The sequence below is a fragment of the Aphelocoma coerulescens genome, chromosome 1A, assembly GCF_041296385.1.
Source record: "Aphelocoma coerulescens isolate FSJ_1873_10779 chromosome 1A, UR_Acoe_1.0, whole genome shotgun sequence".
NCBI lineage: Eukaryota > Metazoa > Chordata > Aves > Passeriformes > Corvidae > Aphelocoma > Aphelocoma coerulescens.
Genome location: NC_091014.1, coordinates 9806747 through 9826923, shown reverse-complemented (window position 1 = coordinate 9826923; position 20177 = coordinate 9806747). Strand labels below are relative to the sequence as shown.

The following is a 20177-nucleotide window of genomic DNA, read 5'->3' as shown; positions in this document are numbered from 1 at the left end:
CTAAAGAACACTACTGAGGACTTGAATCCCATCCAGAACCTCAAATGGACCAAGGCAGAGGCACCACCAGTTTTAAGGACTGATTAAAGTCCACTGATGCTTTTCCAAAAGCTTGGAACAAGTGACACAGAAGAGAGAGCAGTAATCCAGGCAAGAGGTGACAGAAGTTTAGGATGCCTGTGATGAGCTCTTGCACAAAGCACACTTGAAAGTGGAGTTGCATGGAGAATATTTTATTCATAAGTGCAAACACTTTGTAGCATTTGTCAATGTGAAACAACACATTGCTCGGGTCTCTGAAGACATGATGTGAACCATAATGTGTGTTACTTCAAAATAACACATAGCTTGTCACTTATTATTACTGTAATAATCTGCATTTGAATGAATCAACAATGGCAATGCGTACTTACAGCAAGGAAGGAGCAACTCTAGCAAAGAAAAAACTCTGGTTTTGTATTCCTTATGGAAAATAAAGGAAACCTTTTGTAAATAAGGACCATTGTTCCAGACTTACCTCCTGAAGAAAGGTTAAGCCCCTCAGAATGAGTAGATGGTTTCCTTAACATTCAAACTCAACATGGGATTACCTTTTCAGAACTGTTTTGTATGCCTAGTAACACTCCCATATTCATCTATGCCAGAGCCTAGAGGACTGCACAGCTTGTTTTGGAAAACAGTCATTCTTCTTGTGTGACACCTGGAAGTCCCCTGATAATCTACAGTGTTCCAGCCAACTGATATGACAAACTACACCTGAAACCACAGATTAAAATTTGAAAAAAAAAAAAAAAAAAAAGGGGAGAAAGAAAGAGAATGCACAAACAAAGCGTTTCAGCACCAATCAGAATGAAATGGGAACTGCTTCCCCTCACCAGAAATGTAAGACAAACATATCTCTTCATATTGGAATGAATGTATGTGTGTAACAAACTTGAATAATTTTTCAGCCTTTATATCTCCAGAGAATTGCATAACATGAAAAAGACATGTAAGGGAAAAATTTTGAGAAGAAAAATTGTCAGCTTTTGGATTTTATATGTAGCGGCATTACCACTTAAAGAATCTTTAAGGCAGGAGGAAAAGTGACCTTTTTAACTGAAAAACACTTTTTTTCCCTCCCCCTAAAAGGAATAGGTTCCTAAAGACATTTACTTCTCAGTGGCAAAAACAATGCAGTCAGAAAGGTATCAGGCAACTAAAGTAACTAAAGTTGCTAAAGTAACTAAATTTCTTGGATTTCTGAAATTAATCTGATTATACTGTTAAGGAATTTTCAAAGGGCTTTTTTTAATAATTTTTTTAAACTTCTTTATACCAGAAAGCAAGAGTTATATTCTTAGTGCTCAGATCTTTGTTTGAGCCTTGAACTAAATATTTCTGTTATTTATCAGTTGTACTACTTGTTCTGAAAAGTCCAGACAGAATTTCATGGCACAAAAGCACAGTCCTTGCCTTCAGAACACGTGCAATGTCACTGAAAACAAAACAATGTACAAAAAGCCTGTACAGATTGGAAACTGAGGCACAGGGATATTGTCTGACATTACTTAAAATGTTTGTGTAAGATCCCCGAATTGAAGGACATCTATCATCCATTCACACTTCTAGCCACAAGACCAATCTTCCTGGAATTAGTAACATCCTTGAAACATGAAGGCAAACACATACCTCAACTTATCAATGTCTCAAAAGATTTATTCTTTAAAAGTAGAGCAAATGTTCTGTTAAGCAAACTATAACCAGTAACAGTACTCATTTTTAAAATAATGTATTGAATCATATCAAAGAATCAGACATAAATTTTTAATGCTGTTTTAGCTGCAATAAATGTTGAGAACTATGTTTTGACATTAACACATAGCTGAATGTGTCAAGATGGTTTGGAGCTTCACAACTCACATAGGAGCTTTACAAAGCACTGTTTTCTGTGACAACATGGTTTCGTAGCAGGAATAAGGAAAGCCGAGAAAAGTAAGGAATTTTTTTTTGTCTCTAGGGAAATTACAATATTCCAACATCTGTTTTCAAATTAAGTCAAACAGTCAAAATACTGAACTTCTCAGAGTGACAACTTAGAAAAAAAAATAAATCCAGGAATGTGTGAATTTTGTTTTTTATCATTTTATCTATGTTTGTTCTGGTCTGGTCCAACTTCCTTAGCCTGTAAGGGGGAAAAACACACTCTACAGTTCAGCCGTGGCCAAGTCATATTCCAAAATCACAAAGCCTGGAAAAGGTTTTTGCTGTGTCTTGTCCCACATGGCACCCTCTGACCCTGAACTGCACCTTATATAAATGATAAACGTGCCTCATCACTTATTTGGACCAGAACCTGAGACAGAGCTGTATGTTCTTTGCCATCCTGCTATCATATAAGCCTTATGCTGATCTCTGAGTACCCTCAAAGATTTTAATGGGAGTTAACTGCCCTCTTCAGAAAAGAATGGGCAAGAAAGCAGGAAAACCACAAAAAGCTTTTACAAACCCTGCTGCTACCCTGAACACACAGAGGTTAATGTCAGATGAATATAACATTATGTGCATTAGATCAGCACCACAGTCCAAAGTAATGTTTTCATTTGGATAGAACTGGTGGAAAATTTGGATTAAATAGAAACTTCCTTTTTCATTGACAATTCATTTTGATGAAAAAAGCCTGCCTAATCCTTGTAATACACTACCAGACATTCCCATAAGGCAAATTCTCTGCCAGGTTGCTTCACTGCTTTGCCATTGCAGCTCCAACTTATCTGCCAGCTCCAACCTGGGGAGCCAGTTGTGGTGGTGAACAGTGTGAACTGCTCAGTCACTTGTTTCACACACGCCACAGATCAATTCCTGTATGATAGTGCTTTTCCATTTACCACATATGCTGAACTGCATTTGACCTGGTGGTGAAAGGTTTCATTTACCATTACAGTCACTTCAGCTGTGCAGTCTCCAGTCTGTACACTGATTTATGGATGGATGGATTTGCATATGGCAAACATCCACACAGCTTTATAAGCTCGCATTCATGCCAATAAACGTAAGGTCAGGGCTATGATACTAGTATGAGTAATGTTTTTATTAGAAATAGCTCTCCTTGGGTTTTTTGTTGTTGTTGTGGGTTTTGTACTGTTTTTTTCAATGCACGTAAAGATAACATTCCATTACAATTCCAGTTTAAGACATACGGACACTGCTGAAGAAAATAACCCTTTATTTCTTCTAACTAGTCTTTCTTCCCTTCTTTCTTTACTTTTCTTTCTTGATTTTTCTTTTCTTTCTTGATTTTTCTTTTCTTTCTTTCTTTGGTATTGTAATTGCTCTTTAGCAGGTGTACGTGGGGATCATCTTGTCTCTAGGTGCAGGACTGAGCACAAATCTTGAACTTATGGCAAAATCTCCACTCTGATCTTGGAGATGGGAACATCAGCACAGGGATATGCAGCCAGACCAAAAGTGAGTCTAATGCAGAAGCCACCCTAATACTGAAGAGCAGCCACAGATGATTAAGGAAAGAACATGAGGGAAAAAGAAGATATAATTCCTGACAGCTCTTATGTCAAAACTGGAGAAAACTGTGCTGGATTTTCAGGTGTGGGGGTTTTAGTTAGATTTAGGTTTTTGCTGCTGTTTTTTTTGTTTGTTTGTTCTTTGGTTTGGTTTGATTTTTTGGGGTTTTTTTAGGGGGAAGTGATTCAATAGCATTTGATCTTCATTTCTGGCTTAATTAACTGCCTACTGCACAAGGCTCACGGTTGGGTGGCTACAGTATCAACACTGCTAACATCCCTTATAAACACTAAAATGCCCCAGTTTTCAGAAATTTTTACAGTAAGCAAGCTGTCAGTCTTGCCACAATGTATCTTCAACTAACATTAGCACTGCCTTGATGAAACATCGTGACAAATATTCATTCAGTCTTTGTTTCCTGGTATGAGCAAAGATCCACCTCCCACCCACATTCTGTAACAGATTTAGGAATGCAAGACCTTTCATGCTTAAATCATTCACTATGCAATGCAAACGATTATACCCACTGAAACACAAAACACATCATTCATTATTTTGAAACTTAATTATGAACTAGACATTTACATTGAGGAGGAGCTAAAAATAACTTGCAGCCGGGTGTGGTGTAATTTTGCACTGTCTGTGGATCTGGGCCAAGTATGGGTGTGTAAATAGCTTCATATTTGTATACATTAGGTAGGTAAATGCATGCATGCAGCTAAGGATATTTCCAGAGCTCAGAATTTGTTAAGTTTCATCCATCTGCTTGGCATCACAGAAGAATAGGCTGAGGCTAGCCAGACCCAAAAAATCCCTGTGCAAGAGCAGTGAAGTGGGAGAGGACTTCTGGTCTCAGTACGACAAAACAGGTGAAGGAAGGAGTTTCTCATGTTGCATTTACACTCCACGTGCCCTGGTGATGTACTCCATCACCCCACTGGGCTGACAGTTTTGTACAGATGTCTGATGGCCACATGTCCTTCAGTTATCACTTGAACAGGCTCAGGGGCTTCCTCACAGTATGTGGCCTTCTTCATACATGAATCTCTTGCATGTATGGTAACACATAACGCAACCTCTGCCTTCCAACATCATCCATGGCCAGCATTAGAGAAGTGCTAGGATGCCTCTGTTCCAAGACATCATAGACTTACTCACTCATGAGCTACTCTGTGGCTTGTTCACTGATTGCTAACATAACTTAAGTAACAGCTCCCATTAATTAAATTGATGCCCCTTACAGCCTACTGAAGGACTTCACAGCCAACTGCACCATAACTAGAAGTTGTGTAAATGTGTTTCCTATTGGATTCTATGCCACAAATCGTTTCTGCTCCTATTTTTAATAGAAAGCTTTATTTTTGCTTCCTTCTTTAAATGTATACCTATCATAAAATGTGAAAAATTTTATTGCCTCACCACTCTCTACAGCATTTGAGACTTTCTGCATTTCCTTAACATTTGACACAGACCACAATAAATTTTCAGGTAATAGAAGTGTCTGAACAAGTGGCTACATCTGAGTGGCTGCAATCTGAGATTCCTCCTGCCGTTTTGCAAAGAGCACTGAGAGCCCATTGACAAGATGTCTGGGGTGAGGGAGCACATGGCCCCTGTGCTCACTGTCCCACTTTGTCAGACTGATGTTTGAAAAGGAGCAGGGATTCCTTGCTCAGTTGCTAGCATTAGCAGCTATTTGGAGTGGCAGGAAAGCAGCTCTGGAGTCTCCTGCTGTGGGGAGATCTCCTGGGCTCCCTCCAACCAGCTCATGTGAGAAGCAGTCAGTAGCAACTTTCACTCAAAAGTGCCTGGAGCCATAGCTACAATAAAGAAGTAATACTCCAGTAAAGGATAAAAGTTCCCACAATGCTGTACCCTTTTTTCATGGATTGGGAATGGTTATTGAAACAGAACTGCTGCATTGTAAAAACCATATTCCAATATTGTGGTATCACTTTATCAAAAGTTACTGTGCTTGAATCAGCAGAACTGCCTAATGTGTGCTCCATGCACAGTCACACAAATGGGCTTCTGCACACAGGGTTTAATGGAAAGACCCGTTAACAGGGAAAATGGGACAGGGCTTGGATAAGATATGACATTCCTTTACTCAAAAACTGTTTAAAATTGCCTGGTCATTCAAAAAATCTGATCACATTTCATATTAATACTCAAATATCTACCAGACTAAGGGTCTTTCATAGTGACTTTAACTGATATTTTGTCCCACTGGACATGATAGCAAGGCAGGGAATGCTCCTCTTGTGGTAGAGCACAGCAGAAACATGGGATAAGACAGATCAAAAGGGATTATTACTGAATGGAAACTTTCATTTGCGTAGAACTACATTTTGAACAGTTTTTGTATCATTTCTTCCCATTAAATGGGCAGAGCTCAAAAATTTCAAGTGATCCCTACAAGAGCTTGGGTTGATTGGTTGATTATTTTCTAAGTGAAGAATAACTTGCATAACCTCTCAAAAGGGCACTTCACACCACAAGTGCCAGGTACATTGAAATCAAAAGGAATACTCATGTGAGTAGGTGTTTGTAAGATCAGTAAGATTTTTTTTGTTGTTTTTAATCTCCTGGTAAATCCCAAGACAAATCACATTTCATTACAGGAATATTATGTGATAGAGAAAATCCCAGAGCCTTTGAATAACTGCCCTTTGTAAATTTAGTGAATTAAATTCCATTTAACTTTGTGGGTTTTTTGGAACAGCATAACCAGATCAAATTATTGCACAGAAGCTTTGTGAGAAAGAAGGACTGTGCTGAAAATGATTACAAGGGTGACATGAATTATTTTCTGAAATATGGAGCTTGAATGAAATACATCATGGCATTCTGAGGTAAGTAGATGGAGACTACAAAACAGTATCAGGGAAATTATACTGGTAAACTACAGCAACAGTCCCATGCTGTCTCATTATTAAGGGGTACATACATACCCATAGCAATTTTGGAGGTGAACTTTACTCAGGAAACATTTTCTACTCCTTGTGCCTGCCTAATCACAGGTTTTGGAGCTGTTTCAGGCATAAAGGGCTAAGTAAATCATTGTCTCTCCATATACACACATGCCAATTCTATCTAAGCAGATATGAGGCACAATAAAATATGTGGAAAACTGTCTGACTCAGAGTCTATTAAGATTTTGTTTTACTCTGCGTTCCTCATTTTTCTACTGTTTTCTTTCACTTTTTCACCTTTTTGGATCCATGAAGAACTGTATATTTTGAAGGACACATTTGGTTTTAAACTACAACATTCAGCTTTATCTAGCTGAGCATGTACTGAAGTACAGCAGCAGAACAGAATAGTGAAATGCTGGACAGTTTGCAAGGAAGATTAAAGTAATGATTTTTTTGGGTGCCTCCTGGGTGAGATACCGACAAAATACAGAATAATACTCAAATCTTTTACATTTCTTTCACTCCTATCACACTTACCTGCCAGATTTTCAGTGAAGGTCTACATCTGCTTACTGCTTAGATCTTGTGCTTTTTTCCCTTTTTTTTTTTCCCCTCCTTCATTGGGGGAGAAGGAAGAGTGGCTTTTTTTGCTTATCTTTTATGAAATATTAAAAGAAGCAGAAAATGTATAGTACTTGGAGACCTGATATTGCTTTTTAAGATTCATTTTTCCCCAAGTGGTCATTATTATAGTAGATCTATCTAAGGTGTGGGAGTTTCCATACCAGTGAATAGGTTAAAGTTTTATGGTGCTGCTTTTCACAGTACTTTGAAATGCAATGATCTTTGCCAGGAGCTAGCTAGAGAATTATTTACATATCTCCCTTCCTACCTCAGCTGACCATTCACATGCAAATGGGAACTTTGACAGCTCCTCCACACATTTATGAAACCCAATTCTCTGTCCATTTTTCAACTCAGAATGAAAGATATGACAATGCCTTAGAATAAAGGCCTGCCAGACTCTAGATTAGTTTCTTATTCTGCAATATTGAATATGAAAAAAAAAAATCAAAATAAAAATCCAACTTTATTGGAATGGAAAATTTGGGGAGCACAGTGAATGCCTATTAGTCATAAAATAAGTATTTATTTCTTAGAGACCATCTGGGGAACAGTAAGTTTAAATCGTATTTGAAAAGCATAGCTGATTTAAGGTCTTGGTTTTTCCTGCTGTGGTCACTCAGAACCCAAAAAATAACTCAGCCCCTCACAACCTGACTTTTAGAATAGGTTCAAATCATTGCACAGTGGGCACCATGACATCAGAGGAGGAAAATGAAAAGCAGACATTTAAGCTGGCCCTGCCAGTTAAACCCTGTGTTTGAAGAAACTTGACTTTTACTACTGAGCACAGTGGGTCCCAGAACAGTTCACCTCTGCATTTCAGAAGGAGGTTCATGGTCTGGCCCTGCACATGCAAGCAATTGCCTCTTAAACCCTGGTGTCCAAGAGATCTGCCTGGGCAGTTGAGCTCAGGACAATACTGTGCTTTCATGGTGATTATCAAAAATCATTGCTATTCTACCCTCTCGCCAATTGTTACTTTTAAAGGAAAACTTATTTGAAGACTTAAAGTCTTTTCTGGTGTGCTCTCAGTGTCTTATAGCCAGAAACAAGTACACATTTCCTTGTCTAGAAAGCTGTATTTCACCTCTCCTCATACAATTTACATACATTGATCACTTCCATATGTCTGGCATAAGGTAAAATAGTTTCTATGCATTGTAATGGGGGTGAACCTACAGTGAAACAAAATTCAGCATTTATCATATTCCTAAATGCTGGTAGAAAAAATTTAAGAGAGTGGCAGTTATGAGAAATGACCTTAAGGGGCTGTTTATGGTCTCAGCTATGGAAATTGTATTAAAAAACTACAAGTTGCATTGCTCAGTCATGTCCTCATTCCCTTTGGTAAAAAGTCAATTAGCAGAATCAGGGGTCTAAACATGCAGCACTGCAGTCACAGTACTGATGTTACATTTGGTTTACACCAGAATAGTTGATGACTGCTTAAAATTTCTAATATAGAATAATAATACACATGACACTTGACATTTGTCTCTCTGAAAACATATGAAGTCTTTTAACATCAGTAAACAGGACCTTTTCCATTGCTCTCAGCTGGTCTGTTTGCCAACCTCAAGAACTAAACTTAGCTCTCCTAGCACCTGCAAAACTGTAAAGAAAACCATGTAGCATGTGGTCAAGTAAGCCACTATAGTTTAACATGTCAAACTACAAACTTGTGTCTGAAGTTCAAAAGTACATCAAAATCACACAAAAACTTGCATTTTCCCTGTATTTCCTAATTAATGGCATGAAAATGGTTAGCTTATTATGGAAAAAGAATGCTATTCAAAACAACAATTACATCACATAAGTGGCACGAGGAAGTATAAAAGCAAAGAAAAACATTCCTTGAGATAATTCACTGAAGATAATATTTAAATGCTGCATTTAAGGTATGTGGAATATATGAAACACCAATTTTCTTTTCATAGGCCAGGCTGACAAAGGGAACAGGTGCTTTCTTACTTACTTTAGGAATGAGAATGTGAATCTTTGTGAAATGCAAAATTCTACTCATGAATTTATTATAGCAGTTTATCCTCATTATTAGGTCTGAAGTAGGGCTGTCAAGCAACAGTTTTCCAGAGAGTGAGGCACAAATGATAGGCAATTATAACTGACTCAACTGATTACTGAATACTTCCCCAAGTGTCTAGGAAAGGTTGCCTTCATCCTGGAGAAGGTGGGGGGGAACACTTGGGGTACGGACAGTCAGAAAAAAAGGATGTGTGCACAAAGAAAGAGAAGGTTTTTTTCTATAATCTCTTGGGAAGGAAACACATACACTTGAAGGAGCCAGGGGGTGTTAATCACCAGTGGCTTGGTAAGGTATGCTCAGACCGAGTACAAAGGGATAAATTGTCCCAAGTGAGGTTTTAGTTCTGTCGGAACTAAATCTTGAAGATAAAGTTGTTTTTCCCAGATCCCCAGCACAAGAAAAAAAAAAATTTCCACTTTTTATTCCCTCTTAATTTTAAAATATGATTATCAGCTACGATAAAAAAGCCCTAGCTTAACTCAATGAAATAGGCCAGAATCTCATGAGCACTCACACACCATTGGCAGACAATACTGCAAAGACTAAATGCAAAGGCTCTTCTCCAGAGCCATCTGTAATCACCTTCACAGTGTATTTAGTGTGAAATAGAGGTGGATACTCCAAAAACACTGTGAAGGGCTCCTGTATAAAACTGTCTGGAATATCCAAATGGAATTAAATTAGATATGCTTTCTGGATAATAGGGATGTGTTTCATGTCACAGGCATACGTGGCTGTGAATATTACTATTACAATCACTTTAAAGTACTTGTAAGGCCTTTCTATGTTGATCAAAAATAAGTTCTGACTGAACTTTGAATACACACATTAATGGGATTATTCTGAGAGTACGATACAGCTCTGAATAAGCATGGCAAGTCTCTGACCTTGAGCAATTCCTCATGAAATCACTTAATACCACTTTACAGGTGAAGGAGCTGACAAAGAGCCAAGGAATTAATAGGATTTCACATTTATGGTACTTTCTTTGATTCCCTTTACAGTACAGACTTCCTGTGTATCATCAGCTGTGGTGCTGGGTTTCTGTTAATATCCAGCCTCCATTTGTAGGCGATGTAGGTGAGATTAACAAAACTTTCCTAATTTATGACTATTGTCCAGTAAAGAGTTGAGTTACAGTGCACGTTTAAAGAATGATGAAACACGCAGAATTGTAAAAGGATGCGAGAAAAGGAAGTAGAACATCCAGTGGTTTCCCATTACAGATGAGAAACAAAATCTGAAAAAATAGAATTAGAAATTTATGTAATTTTCTATCTCAATAATACAGGCTGCAGACAAAAGCAAAGATTTTCAACATATATTATTGTTGTTAATACTTTACTTCATAACATTCCTTTAAAATGAACTATGAAAAACTTCTTTTAAATTTTAACAAATTCCTGAATAGCTTCACTTGAGATGAAATCTAGCTTGCCAATTTGTTGCAGGTCAGTTTTTATGGCTAGAGTACAAACAACTAGGGTTACACATTTGGAACAAAAATATAGACTGGGATTTACCATTCTGATAACCCAACAGCCAACGTCCTGGAAATTCTGCTTTGCTGATGTCTGACCTTGCAGAGAAGTCCCAACTGGAGCTCTTCGAAAATGTTATCACACTTTCCTGTACAACTGAATATTCACTTGGTCTTGGTGAGTGGACTCTGAAGCTTCTTGGAAGAGCAGCAATTCAAAATGAAGCGATTTCCTAACTGTGCAATTTGCAAGTACCTCAGGAATACATTTATGTTGTTGCCTACAGGGTCATCAGAGCAAGAAGTTTTGATAGAGCCATTAATCTGTTGTAGTAGAAGTGAATACAGGGAAAAATGCAATCTTGAAGATAAAGTTGTTTTTCCCAGATCCCCAGACATAATTTCTGCTGTCCCTCCTATCCCTCGATGGGAACTGGATTTATCACATGGCCCCAGCAGGATAGAGACCTTGGAAAGGACCTGGTGTGGTGGAGAGGAGATCAAGTTGGCCTACAGGTAATACTGAGTGTTGTTGTTGTTGTACTTCGAGAAAAAGAGCTTCACAAGGAGTCAGAACCATTTCAGGCTCTACATTCATGCAAAAGTAATGAAGTTGTACCGGGAAATCCATGAAAGAAGTCAAAGTAAAATTAACACCCTGAGGTATCATCTTAAGGGACCTCATTCTGTGCCTTGGCCACACGTGGGATCTGTGTCTAGCAGAGGAGAGTTATTGCCATTCCAGCATCAGCTGGAGATGAAAGCTGTACCCTGCACTCTCTGCAGCTCTTTTGGATGCTTGTGAGCTGTATTTATCATGTGATTCCTCTAGAAAAGGCCACCAACCCCTCCCCCTTGAAAGGCAGCTCTAAATCCTTTAAATTATCTCACAGAGCTTTTTTGTGTCCTTTTCTCATACAAGGCTGGAATTTCAAAAGGAGCCAAGAGGGGCCGTCAGAACCAACATGAGCTTTGCTTCATTAGAGTGAGGAGTAAAGGAGAGCTTTTTTTTTCCTCCTTCCACAAGTTAGATGAAAGCAAATAACTACTTCATTCCTTAGATTGTTCGCTGCAAGATCCAACTTTGCATGAAAATATTTATAAGAGATGAGAATTTTATTTGACTGCTCACTTCTAAAGTTTCTGCAACATCCAGCTGGAGAGATAAGCAGGCAGCCCAATAAATGTCAAACAACTTTAAAATATTAGAAGAATGGCAAAAACTTCTGACTTTACTGTTTGGCTATCAAACAGCAAAGGATGAAAACTAGATGTGACACAAAGTAGAGTAGTGCTCACATATTTTACAGACTGCTGTAGATATGTCTTGTTCAAGAGGGATCTGTAATCCCCAAAGGGAGAAAAGAATCCCCCAAACTGTAAATTTATTTAGAACTTTTAGAAATTAATAAATTAGGTTTCATTCCACTCTCACAATTGAAATAGTTCAGCTGAAAAAGTGTCAAGACACCTGTCCTTTGAATTGCACATATACACAGGGAATTTTTATTTGCAAACTACACACTATGAAATTGAGACTTGAGTATGCTTTTCTCTTCAAAGTGCAGAAGCATTCAGAAGGTAATGGGGCTGGCCAGGGGACAGCTTATTGAAAGCTCTAAATGATTAAGCCATTGAATTAGCAAAGCTCTGTAGCCCCAGACAGTCACTTCCAGCATGTGTCACTGGATTTGGGATGATCTTATTAAGGAAGAGAGACATGGGAAATGTGAGAAGCAAATTAGATAATTATTTAAAAATATGAAGAATGTAGTGGTACTGTTCATTTCTTTCTATACTGCAAGTTTGGTGCAAATTTAGAGTCACAGGTGACCTCAAAATCGCAGATACTGAGGCCATCCCTATGTTTAATCAGCTCAATTTTTACACAACTTTAAATACTCATTTAGGCAGAAGCAGCTTCTTAAATTAGGAAGCTTTGGATCAGAATACAGCCTAAGTCCTTCCATAGCAGTTAATTAGTACCTTCTTTCGATACATTCCCAGAGAGAAAGAAACTAAATAAATGAACAAGAAGCTTAATTCCTTTTACAGTCAATGACAAGTGATGAGCACCCTTTAAAGTCTCATTCAGTCTGCCTAACCCAAGATTATCTCTCTGGAGGTACTTCTCCTTTCCCTGACACTGAAAAGAGCCTAATGTGGCTGACTGTGTCAGTCACAAAGAAAGAGAAAGACACCACAGAGGACCTCCTGTGGTGCGAGAGAAAGGTTACAACACTCAAGATTTCTGATTCTCTCAACAGCTGTGGCCATCCTTTTCTCTCTTGTATATTCAGGCACTATCCCACTTGGAAAAAATAGGAAAAGTCAAGTAAAAGTACTATCCCCACAGTTATGCTCACTATCCACAGCTGTTACTGGAAGAGAGCAGCTAACTTATATGAAGGCTGCATGTGGGAGGACCGTGAACTTGCAGACATTCCTGAAGGGAGCTTTAATCCTGCAAGGGAAGGAATTCACTGAATCGCCCACCAACACCAGCACAATTTTTACATGCAACCTTAATTAACAAGAGCACCCTAACAGGCTACAGAACCTCCATTTAAAAGTTTGACATAGAGCTCCCAGGGTCCACCCCACACATTTGCTTAAAAATAAGTGTGTGGGAGCCTGAAAACAATTTTATCCTCTTTAGCTTTTAAACAACTGGAAAATGTCAGAACCATTGACACCACTTAGAAGCATTTGTTTTCCTCTCAGTCACTTAGGCACTGCCTCAGGTGAAGATGTGATTTTGCTTCAGATTGAACTGGGGTCAACTCAGGCTCCAGCTGATGAAGAAAATGTTGAAAATACTGGAACAACTTTTTATTGCAGGCGCTTCCATTGTAGTATTCCAGGTATGCACATGAGGGAGAAGTCTGTGGGCCAGAGGAAGTAAATAAAGAAGATTCTCTAACAGCAGCTGCGGGCATTAAAGGCCATATGCAGAATCAGCGATTAAGCAAACCAAAACCATATTAAAAGGATCACAGTATAGCAATGCATTAAATTAAAACTGAAAAATACTTCCAAGAAAAAAAGAATGAGTTAAAAATACAAATCATTTTGTGGTTTCTTTTCAGGTGGGAACTCCATGGAAATGCTTTCTGTGCATACAGAGTCACATGTAGGAGAGATTATAAAAAATAACCCATTTACATTGTAACATTGTAACAACCTGCCATGACTGGGTTTCTTATTATAATACCGTTTTGCTAAGTGTTATGGAATAAGTATACACCTGAAAAAACCCTAAGCAAATAGATAGGTACTTCAGTCCTGATCAAAAGCTTCAAGCACAGAAGTAAATTTTAAGGCAGACTTCACATATCAGAAGCTACACTGAGCTCAGTGAAACTATGGATATTTAAATTCCCCCCTAGGTCAGAGTTTTAAAGATGCTGTTACAAACAATACAAGTAAGTGCTGCATACACCTTGTCTGCAGCAAAAGAATAGTGTTTCCATGGCTGTCAATACAGCATCTCCCATGAATAATTCAGTCATTTGCAAACCATAGAGTAAAAAAAATTATAGACAACTCCAGCTTCTCAGAAAAGGGAGGCTCTGTAATTCAGAAACCACTTTTTCCACTGGATTTAAATGGGAAAGTTGGAAATGCAAAACGAGAATGTTGGGCTAGGCTTTCACCCTCCTTGTTCCAATTACACTGCCTGTCTCAGGCCCTAATTAGCTAGCTGAAAATTTCCCTATATAGGCAAGATCTGAGCTTCGGCACTTCCTTCATCAGCTTCTCCCTCCTGTCAGCCTGTGGGCTGTCAGAGCCAGGCAGGGTAGTCCTAGCACCTCCCTGAGAGTTCCCAGGTCTTGAGAAGACCCCAGTCAACCAGTGACAGAAAGACCAACACACAGATCTTCCCTGAAAGACTCATTATTTTGGGGCAAAAAAAAAAGCTGAAGTGGCTGTGGCTGCACTTGGTATCTTCACCGTCCCACAGCCTCCTACACTGACTGAACTGCGAGGTCCAAGAGTGCTCGAGCCGTGCAGAAATTTTGTCACAAATGGTGGAAGGTTAAGATGCAGATGTCCCTGGTTTACATCCCAAAGTCTTCTTACTAAGTTAGGGCTGTTCTCTCCCTTTCAGGCATGTCAGAGAGGCTTTTCCCTCAGACAGTATTCTTACAAGATAGTTTAAGCAAAGGTTTTTAAGCCGCTACCTTGAAATTTGAGACTAACTCCAATACTGGTCCCAGCTCAAGAGAAATAGGCTCCTTTGCCAATATTTCTCTCCCCATTTCCTTCTCCCACTTTGTCCTGCTTTCCCAATATTTGCAGAGGTATTGAATTGTGAGTTATAAAGTTTGATGGAAAGGAAAAACCACAATCAAACCCACTGGCAGGTCATCAACTACAACCAGACTGGGTCAACAAACTACAAGCCAGGTATCATATTTACATTAGTGTACATACAGGTAATTCAGTGTGGTGCCATTCCTTCCTCATCACTCCATGTGGGACAGATTGAAACAGACAGAAGTTTTGCCATTGCTTTCACTAGGGCCATGATTTCATCTGGATAAAAATCCATGCTATAAAATTGTAAATCAACTGCACATCAAGGATGGAGTAGTTGTCACTATCACTGCAATTTTAAACAAGACACTTACTTTTAATATGGCTTGAATTGTAGCCAGGGAGTAATAGAGCTAAATCTGTGTGCAATGCTTTTCCACTTACTTTTTCTCAAGTAATATGTATCCAATTGAGCAACAATAACAAAGGAGAACCACACATGTACTCTTGCAAAACATACTTACAGCATTTAGTAATTTTCAATAGACAAATAAGATGTGACAGATGGATTTGAGAAAGTTGAGTTGACAAGATTTACTCATGTGGAGGCAAAAATCAGGGTTGCTTTATGAAAAAAATCTGCAAATCAAGGAATTGTTAATGAACACTCTTTCTTGGGGCTTATTTGTTTATATTTAAAGGGTACTCTAGCTAGCTCCATCTCTGTTTGCGCTGTTACCTCCCCATACAGAGAACAGCAAAAGAAAATACAAAACAATAAACGATACAAGAAATCCATCTGGAGTTAAGGCTATATTTATTGTTTTAAACTTTGCACACTCAACTTGATCACCGTCTTTCTGAGAACTCTGTGCTCAATAGGAGTTTCCTGAACAGAATCTGTGACCTGGTGACACAATATAGAGACTTACAACGAACATCAGAAGTGAAGTCAATGAGATTAGAAAAAAACCAACAAAAAAGCAAGAAGAAAGCCCCCTACACTCTTTAAGGGAAGATTCTTTTACTTTTGATATATCAACAATGACATTTCTCGTTACTCTACAATAAGGACACAAAGTCTTTGAAGGACACAGAAAGAGGAGTTCAGTGGTTGAAGAGCTCAACTGAGCTTTCAGTTTTATGGCTGGTTTTACCACATTTAGGCTATGATCCAGCACTTAGTGACTTCAATGAACTTTGGATCAGGCTTTTAATCATATTAATTCCTTTTGACTGAAATGAGGAGATGAGTATCATTTGAGTAAAACCTTTCCAACCCATGTACAAAGATGAAAATGCTTGGAAACTTTAGAAAGTACAGAGCAAAACCCAGAAACTACTGGACAGGAGCTTCACCACAGATTTTAGATGGACAAGGATATCCCTACTGCTCTCCTCAAATTTCCTTTCTTTAATATGCCAGCAGAATCAAGGTGATATAAACCAAATAACCAGAACTTTGTTTCACAATAAACAGAAAGAACCTTTTCAGGTCACAGATGTGGCCTTAACATACACATTTATACACTTTCTCTTCTACTTCCTATCCACACCACGCCCCATAGGATGCTTTTAATCTTCTGCAAGACTGAGCGACAAGAAGTTAAGAGGAAGTAAGAACAGGAGTTCACCAAAACTTCTGTCCAGCAACCAGGGAAATAGCAGAGCTAATACTGGGCCTTTGAAAGCAAGTGACCATAGGAAATCAAGGTTGGCAGGGATTTAACCCTTCATGACTCATTTCGCTAACTTTTAAAGCAAATGCCTGAGCTTTTTAACCATGTTTGACATCTAATTAGTCGAGACAAACAAGAAGTTAAAATACATCCTTGATTTTCTTTTGAAATAAAGCACCAACACTTAGCTCCAAGGTATTTGTTTAGACAAACAAGCACACGTCTTAAAAGAAAGCACAACGACTGTCACAGAAAAGTGAAGTCACCTGGGTCATTCTTTTCACTCTGCATGTTTGGGTTTTTTTTTTTCCAGTATCGTAAGTTTATTTTACTCAACCACATCTCTTCCTGGAGATGAGGAATGGGTAAGTAACTGGGTAGCTTCTTTTTCTACTTGCAAGCAGTTTAAATAGAGATGAATCACTTGGTATCACATAGTCACATGGCAGTGAAGTATATCCAGAGAGATAAGTATTAGCATGTGAGGTATTCTGTCAGTACCTAAAAGACATATTTTCAATACCCACAGCATTTAAGGATGTTCCTACGCAAGGTGTTAACATTGATCGGTGCACTGAGTACTGTGCTGGAAGCAAAATTTGTCTGGAAAAGCACCAGCTGACAAGGCTTAGTCTTCTCTGACTAATAATGATATCCCCATACCTGGGGATCAATGCAGCAGCACTCTCCTATTGACCTGGCCAAGCATTTACACCAGTACTTAATGTTAAGTATGTGAGCAGTCTGATCTGATTTTTAGAGTTACACATGTTTGAAGTCAAATGTGTGCCTCAAAGGCTACAGTGTGAATTCCTGTAAGTCTTCAGACTTCAACTTGCTCTGGATTTACGCATTTACTGTCTTCACTGCATGGGAAACAAGGTTGCTCACCATTTAAACTCATTTGTTGCACAATGATCCACCAAGTATAAAACAGTTTTGATGTTCAGCTCAGTTTCCTGTTTTGATCACATAGAACTGACCATATAGCAAAATTTGATATCTGATATTTTAAAAAATGAAAATGAGGCTCTTTATCCCAGCAAGAGCAGAACTGGACAACAACCAATCGGCAGAGCAGCAAAACATTTTTTAAAGGGTCTATAGATACAGCACCAGTGAGGTGGGGAAAAAAACAGAAGAAGAAAAAGAGAAAAGAAAAAAAGAAAACCACCATCAGTCACATTTGGCCACTCTTTTGAAATTAGTTTCTGTGCATTTAGCCCATATGAGCAGGGGTAGCAGACTTGAGCCATGAATAAACTTTAAAAGGGTGAAAAAAATAAACAGTAATTAATAAGCCATTAAACTCCTTTACAGGATATTTTTATAGCATTTATGCTTCTATATACTAATCTGAGTTTCAGTACGATTGTGGAAGTTTGGAAGCAATTAAGAGTTTTTTAATGAGTATTTTGACATGACATGTAGTTACAGTAGAAGCTTTCTTTAGACTCCATTATTCAAACTAATCAATTTTGTGTTAAATACAAATGTTTTTTTCTCATTAACAGACTCTGAACCCCTTAAACTGTTCTTTTCATTCATATACTTTAAAGTTTAAATACACACAAATATGCACATATGTGTTCTTTAAGAAAACCCGGCACATGCATTTATTTCACACAGTGCATCCAAGTTTTGCAGGTGCTTAATTCTTTTTTTCATCTGGAGTGTGAAGATGACGCCTGCTCTGTATCAGAGAGGACTTTCCCCCCTCTCATTTGCAGCATGAGAAAGATGAAAAAAAAGGAAAACGTATTTCTACTGGCAAGAGATGTATTGACACTATGCTGTAAACTGAGATTGACATCTATGACCAGGCAAGCACACACATGTTCTCTTTTTCCCTCTGTAGAAGCAGTGTGTTATTTTTCCTCTCTGCTTTCAGAACTGTAGCTGCTGCTCCTTCTCTCAGCCTTCAATAATCTGAGAATTATGAGGAGGCAGCTCTTCAGAGAGATGTGTATGTACCTAGGTGTATAGCTCTCTGTTTTAGAAAAAAATACTCTACAGCTCTTACATTTTAAACTTCTTTCCCAGTTGTACATTCCTCAGATTTGATGAATTCTTCTGAAAACGTACTTAGAGTGGAACTATGCTGATAAAGAGAAGAGCCTGTCTACTTCACCCTTCTCCTTTAATACTGGCACTATTATACAAAAGTTAATTACTGACAACTGCAGTGTGAGTGGCATTACACAATTTCAAACGTAAATGTAATCTCACAGCTCTCTTTCTTCAGTTACACCTTCCCTGTGATCTCTAATGACACACATCAGACTACACCGAAAACAACCGTGGTTCAAATAAATCGCACTGCATTAAACATCCATAAGCAGCATTTTCTGGTGCCTAGCAGTCCTCTCCTCCTTTTCTGGACTGATCTGCTCCTTTCAGTTTATAGTTTCTTGGCAAACCCACCATCTACTGCTTATGTTAGGCATCTGATTGTCAGATTTGTACAAACTGAATATTCATGACTTGAAAATTAACCACTTCATGCCTAAAATATAAAATTAAAAAATATATAAATCTCCATCTATTCCATGATGTTGAAAGCAGATCTGGGATGGTGGCTGCACTGCATGCCCAGCACGGGGGAGATGAGCTGGGTGGCCAAACGCGACTCATCGTTTTGAAGAGTAAAGTCCGGTGAAATAGCACAAGACTGAAAAATGCTCTAACAGGGATCAGCACGATCCGGAGTCCTCGTCTGCAACCGCAACTAACTCTTCTTTGTCTAGGTTTAAACTGCCTGGTACCGACCGCAGCACGGAGGGGCTTTTTAAGTAAATGTTTTCAGAAATTTCTCCTAATGTCAATTTCCCCTTTGGAAGATAAGGAAAAGCCGCGAGGAAGGTGAGGAGGGAGGCAGTGACGGAGCAAGGAGGAGAGAGGTTCGTAGGAAAACCGAGAATAAGAGAGAACAACAGACTTACCTTTATACGATAATTTGAGCCTTGGCACATTATTCTTCACATGCTGGCAGTTGACTCTTCCTGCTAGTAATACTCCCAAGGAAAGCAAGGCAATCCCCCTGAGCCAGCCCATGCTGCAGCAGCCACTGTAGGGTCCCCGCCAGCCGCAGCCGTGGCGCTCCCCGTCCTGCCGGGCGCCGCCGGGGAACTTCAGGCAACCTGGGGAGCGGAGGTAACAGGTGATGGGGGTGGGCTCCGCTCCGCGCCCGCCGCGCCCCGACGCCGCCGCTGCCGCCGCCGCCGCTGCCGTCCCGGCCCCCCGCTCGCCGCCGCCGCCGCCGGGGCAACTTCAAGCCCCTCTCACGCACACGCCGCGGGCCGGAAAGGGAGGCAGCCCCCGGGCGCGAGCGGCGTGCGGCGGGGGGGCCGCATGGTGCGGGCGGCGGCGGCGGCGCGGGCCGGGGGCAGGGGCCGGGGCCGGGCCGGGCCGGGGCGGGCCCCGCTCCGCTCCGCTCCCCGCGCGGCGGGCGGGTCCCGGCGGCGGGGGCGGCCCCGCGCTCCCCGCGCTCCCCGCGCTCCGCGAGGCGCGGGGGACACCGGCGCTGCCCGCGCTCCCGGAGCGCCTGACAATGGGAGTGCCGGCAGGGGCGACCCCCCCCCCCCCCACCCCCACCCTTCCCCGGCTGTCACAGCACATGCAAGGAGCTAAAAAAAAAAAAAAAAAAAAAAAAAAAGAAAAGGAAAAAA

General features: G+C 39.8%; 1 protein-coding gene across 1 annotated transcript in view; it reads right to left on the bottom strand.

Moving 5' to 3' along the window:
* SEMA3A (semaphorin 3A) overlaps positions 1 to 19735 on the bottom strand; it is a 172180-nt gene extending 152445 nt beyond the window's left edge. Inside the window, exon 1 of the mRNA XM_069035440.1 lies at positions 19452 to 19735. Coding sequence (XP_068891541.1) covers positions 19452 to 19563 — 112 coding nt within the window. The 5' untranslated portion in view covers positions 19564 to 19735. The remainder of the gene's footprint in view (positions 1 to 19451) is intronic.
* Positions 19736 to 20177: the final 442 nt, after the last annotated feature.